The 6,023-nt window shown below is 28.9% G+C and overlaps 1 protein-coding gene across 1 annotated transcript; it reads left to right on the top strand.

Annotated features, from left to right (window-relative positions):
* Positions 1–4,879: 4,879 nt before the first annotated feature.
* Positions 4,880–5,506, top strand: LOTGIDRAFT_113729 (hypothetical protein; the record flags this gene model as incomplete). The annotated part of the gene is made up of 1 exon (XM_009052134.1): positions 4,880–5,506. A coding segment is annotated over one exon (627 nt), but the record flags the coding sequence as incomplete, so codon positions are not given.
* Between the last annotated feature and the right edge of the window lie 517 nt (positions 5,507–6,023).

The raw sequence follows: 6,023 nt of genomic DNA, 5'->3' as shown, positions 1-6,023 counted from the left end.
ATTTTGTTGTTAGCATTCGATGTATATAAAAATGGAAACAATTTTGATATTTAAAAATCAGACAAAAAAATGTGTGTAAAGTAGCCCCCACAAAAAGATAGTGACCTCTGCTCTATGCTTTTGTCAGATGTTGATCACTTATTTATTACTTTTCTTTTACTTTTTACTTTGTTTTATTACGAACAAAAATGACCGTGATCACCACGAGTTTTTTTTTTATAATGAAGAAGATCGAGTAACTCCAGAGGCCGAGTTTCAACGCAATGCCATTACAGATTTCTCAACTACCAAACCTACTGAACCAACCAATTGATCCTGGACCTGCTACAGCGACTACAAACCACATAGTCTGTTGTTTCAACCGCAACCATTCAGAAATGTAACTGATATGCATTATAAGCTCATCTGAACTAACATATTTTTACATCACAGTCAATGTCAGAACAGATATTATGTAACATATTAAGTCCAGTACACCGTTGAAAGCGTGGTTTTGACACCTTTCACAAACTGAAGCTGATTATGATCATTGTCAGAAACCTGAATCTCTTGATGAACGCATATTGAGACTTAACCAATGTATATTTATATTAATCAAAGATTGATCAAAACGATAGCTTCTGTCGTTAACAAAAACCACCTTCGACATAATTTTGGACAAGTCAAGGGAACATTTTACCAAATGTAAAGCAAAATGTAATCAACTCTCTATCACATGACATGACATTTTAGCCACGCCAATATTCAAAATAGTTCAATACTTATTTGAGTCGCCAGTAATGTTTTACGTGTATGCAAGTTTCATTAATATATGAAATTCAACGAACGCCCAACGATTAACATGAACATTGTTAATCTGCACAAAAGTTCAATTAGTTGCGTTTAAAGAATGACATTAATGGTATTATAACAGGTAGAGAGTATAACTTTAAACTAATCTAATAGAGAGTTTTTAATTAGTTGTAGCTGATATTGATTACAATACCCTCATGTATAGTCTTCATTAATTACTACCACCAATTTAACAATGATTTATATCTTACTCACATCTAACAAGCCAATTAAATTGTAGTGAAGAAAAAAGAGGAGAGTAACAAATATCTCTCTTAACGCCAGTTTTCTTTCTTTTAATATGTATTTCTTCTCCAAGTTGCTGACGTCTCATTTCCAATGGCTACTCGCGACTTACATTACTCCAGAGACACTCATTTGTTATGTAGCAAGTAATAGTAGTTGGTGCATTGTGAATATTCTTTCCTTTTACTCCTTCTGATCGTTACCGAGCTGAACAAATCAATCTCCTTCCCTAGAGTATTCTACAATCAAGAAGCCCTGGTCTAATATTTAACTTGATTCCTTCACAATCTTCCAATTTTCTTCAAATATCCAGTTCTATTTTCAAATTAAAAAATACAGATTCTTGAATGTAATAAACCAACTTTCAGCGAAGAAATTTTACATGGTTCGTTTGAATCGAAATAATATTAACCAGTACGTCAGTAACAATCACAATGGCAGAATCGGTAACGTCTAAAAATTCAAGAATAGAAAAGTTAATTCCCCGTGATTGCTATTTAGTAATACACAAAACCAATAGTGGAATCGCCAAATTATAAAGTAACAGAGAATATTGCAAAGGGGATGGTTGGTGGTTGACAAGTTAACGTTCGCTTCCAGCAAAGACGCAGGGGGTTGATATTCGAGTATTCAGAAAAGAGCTTTGTGAGGAAATATTGACAAGAGTTGCCAATTATTGACAGGTGTCAAGATGGTCCGTTGTTCGCATCAATATCCGAAGTCAACATTTCTAACAGAAATGATTTCCTGCTTGAAAAGCAACCATGTACAAAATGAAAGTCCTCGAAGTCATAGACATTTACACAAATTTCCATCAAAATTCATCACGAGAATGTATTTACATACATTATGTTATTGAGTCGCGTATATACAATTGACGACTAATGATTTCAATCAGTTATAACATTAACAAGGAAGATAAAAATGCATGTACGATATACCTCAATTAATTTTATTAGTAAATATCCTGTGAATTATTGATATATTGGTTGTAAACCTACTGCATCTAATAAAAAGTAAATGTAGTACAATGCAATAATCGGTAACCAATTAAACCTTAATAAAGAACGACCTGAACTACTACATACTACATGCAATAAATAATAATACTATAGCAGTGTGTAGTTATACCTACCCATTAGATTATAAATGACAGCTAATTTTTGTATTTTAAGGGGTAGTCATTTAAACGATTGATAGTATAATGTCACCATAGCAATTCTAAAGTCGTTATGATAAGTTATTATAGCAGTTCCAAAAATTATCATTTTAGTTCTAAAGGTTATTATTATAACGCCATAGATTGAGGTTTACATGATTATTACCATATAGTTATGATAGTTTATACGATAGAAGTTCCAACTAAAAGTAATTGTAATTGAATTATAAATAGTAGTTCTAAAGGATATTATAATGTAGTTATAAATACAAGGGATACAGTTATAGATATAAGTTACAGAAAGTTGTTGTGAAAGTTATTACTATTAAGTTATAGATAGCAGTTTTAAAGGTTATTACTTGTATTATAAAGTTATAGATATCAGTTTTAACGGTTATTACTTGTATTATAAAGTTATAGATATCAGTTTTAACGGTTATTACTTGTATTATAAAGTTATAGATAGTAGTTTTAACGGTTATTACTTGTATTATAAAGTTATAGATATCAGTTTTAACGGTTATTACTTGTATTATAAAGTTATAGATAGGGTTAGGGTTATAAAGTTATAGATAGTAGTTTTAAAGGTTATTACTTGTATTATAAAGCTATAGATAGTAGTTTTAAAGGTTATTACTTGTATTATAAAGTTATAGATAGCAGTCTTAAAGGTTATTACTTGTATTATAAAGTTATAGATATCAGTTTTAACGGTTATTACTTGTATTATAAAGTTATAGATAGGGTTAGGGTTATAAAGTTATAGATAGTAGTTTTAAAGGTTATTACTTGTATTATAAAGCTATAGATAGTAATTTTAAAGGTTATTACTTGTATTATAAAGTTATAGATAGCAGTCTTAAAGGTTATTACTTGTATTATAAAGTTATAGATAGTAGTTTTAAAGGTTATTACTTGTATTATAAAGTTATAGATATCAGTTTTAACGGTTATTACTTGTATTATAAAGTTATAGATAGCAGTTTTAACGGTTATTACTTGTATTATAAAGTTATAGATAGTAGTTTTAAAGGTTATTACTTGTATTATAAAGTTATAGATATCAGTTTTAACGGTTATTACTTGTATTATAAAGTTATAGATAGCAGTTTTAACGGTTATTACTTGTATTATAAAGTTATAGATAGCAGTTTTAACGGTTATTACTTGTATTATAAAGTTAAAGATAGTAGTTTTAACGGTTATTACTTGTATTATAAAGTTATAGATATCAGTTTTAACGGTTATTACTTGTATTATAAAGTTATAGATATCAGTTTTAACGGTTATTACTTGTATTATAAAGTTATAGATAGTAGTTTTAACGGTTATTACTTGTATTATAAAGTTATAGATAGTAGTTGTAAAAATTATTACTATAATGTTACTATCTCTAACGGTTATTTCATATATAAGTTATATTTCGGGATAGGGAGAGTTTGATTCTCCTAAATGTACAGGCCTTGGGTGAAACAAATACTTCATTAATACAATGGAATCAGGAAATGGTCAGGACATGCTGGGTATTGTTCTTCTGTTCTGATCTGAAATTAGATAAAAAAAAAAAAATTCGCACACAATGGGCGACAGGTTAGATTGTTACATGCTAATAGGCTTTAGTTTGCTTTGAACAAGTTTGTCATTTACATTCTTTGTTTCTTAATTGCGACAACTATCTTTTGTTTATAAATATGGGGGAATTGCAGACTCTCACAATGGGCATTGGCTATCTTACTTGCCAGTGGTATTGAACGAGACAATAAAAGGTGCTATGCCTTCATTATAAAGTTATAGATAGTAGTTGTAAACAGTGGCAGAGTCTGGTTGTAAAGATTATTCCTCGTATCATAAAGTTATAGATAGCAGTTGTAAAAGTTATTCCTCGTATCATAAAGATATAGATAGTAATTGTAAAGGTTATTCCTCGTATCATAAATTATAGATAGTAGTTGTAAAGGTTATTCCTCGTATCATAAATTATAGATAGCAGTTGTAAAAGTTATTCCTCGTATCATAAATTATAGATAGTAATTGTAAAGGTTATTCCTCGTATCATAAATTATAGATAGCAGTTGTAAAAGTTATTCCTCGTATCATAAATTATAGATAGTAGTTGTAAAGGTTATTCCTCGTATCATAAATTATAGATAGCAGTTGTAAAAGTTATTCCTCGTATCATAAATTATAGATAGTAGTTGTAAACAGTGGCGGAGTCCGGTTGTAAAGGCTATTCCTCGTATCATAAAGTTATAGATAGCAGTTTTAAAGGCTATTCCTCGTATCATAAAGATATAGATAGTAATTGTAAAGGTTATTCCTCGTATCATAAATTATAGATAGTAGTTGTGAAGGTTATTCCTCGTATCATAAATTATAGATAGTAGTTGTAAAGGTTATTCCTCGTATCATTACGTTATAGATATTACTTATAAAGGTTATTCCTCGTATCATAAAGTTATAGATACTAGTTATAAAGGTTATTCCTCGCATTATAAAGTTATAGATATTAGTTATAAAGGTTATTCCTCGCATCATAAAGTTAAAGATATTAGTTATAAAGGTTATTCCTCGTATCATTACGTTAAAGATATTAGTTATAAAGGTTATTCCTCGTATCATTACGTTATAGATATTACTTATAAAGGTTATTCCTCGTATCATAAAGTTATAGATACTAGTTATAAAGGTTATTCCTCGCATCATAAAGTTATAGATATTAGTTATAAAGGTTATTCCTCGTATCATTACGTTAAAGATATTAGTTATAAAGGTTATTCCTCGTATCATAGAATTATAGATATTAGTTATAAAGGTTATTCCTCGTATCATAAAGTTATAGATATTAGTTATAAAGGTTATTCCTCGTATCATTACGTTATAAATATTAGTTATAAAGGTTATTCCTCGTATCATAAAGTTATAGATATTAGTTATAAAGGTTATTCCTCGCATCATGAAGTTAAAGATATTAGTTATAAAGGTTATTCCTCGTATCATAGAATTATAGATATTAGTTATAAAGGTTATTCCTCGTATCATAAAGTTATAGATATTAGTTATAAAGGTTATTCCTCGCATCATGAAGTTAAAGATATTAGTTATAAAGGTTATTCCTCGTATCATTACGTTATAGATATTAGTTATAAAGGTTATTCCTCGTATCATAAAGTTATAGATACTAGTTATAAAGGTTATTCCTCGCATCATGAAGTTATAGATATTAGTTATAAAGGTTATTCCTCGCATCATAAAGTTAAAGATATTAGATAAAAATGTTTCTATTTCAAGGTAAATCAAAAGATAATATCTTAAAGTAATAAATTAATTAGTTCTTTTCAGTAACTGTAAATAGTTCTCAAGATGGTTAAAAGTCAAAGACACTCATGAAATATTTAAGTGTAGAATTTGCAGATGCACTTCTCATCTCGTATCATTACTTAGAACTGTTTAGTTTAGTTTAAACATATTTTATCGAAATACTCAAAAGTATTGGATACAAGTGTCATGTGATACCCTCCCTTACAGAGTTATCGCTTTTGTAAAAAACATGATCAGTCTAAGGAACATTTATCGTTTGCATTGTTTATCAAAATCTATACAGAACGTTCATGGTATGACATTTGTTAACTGTTGACGTCCAGAAATGGCAATCTTTTTGATTTATCTATTTTCCAACGTGAATGACATAACAAAGGGAACACATATAACACAAGACAATATTATGGAATATAACACACTTCTTTAATAAGGTTGGGCACATAACGTTTCAACACAATATATACGTGTC

The sequence above is a fragment of the Lottia gigantea genome, assembly GCF_000327385.1.
Source record: "Lottia gigantea unplaced genomic scaffold LOTGIsca_18, whole genome shotgun sequence".
NCBI lineage: Eukaryota > Metazoa > Mollusca > Gastropoda > Lottiidae > Lottia > Lottia gigantea.
This window is presented reverse-complemented; position numbering and strand designations above follow the sequence as displayed.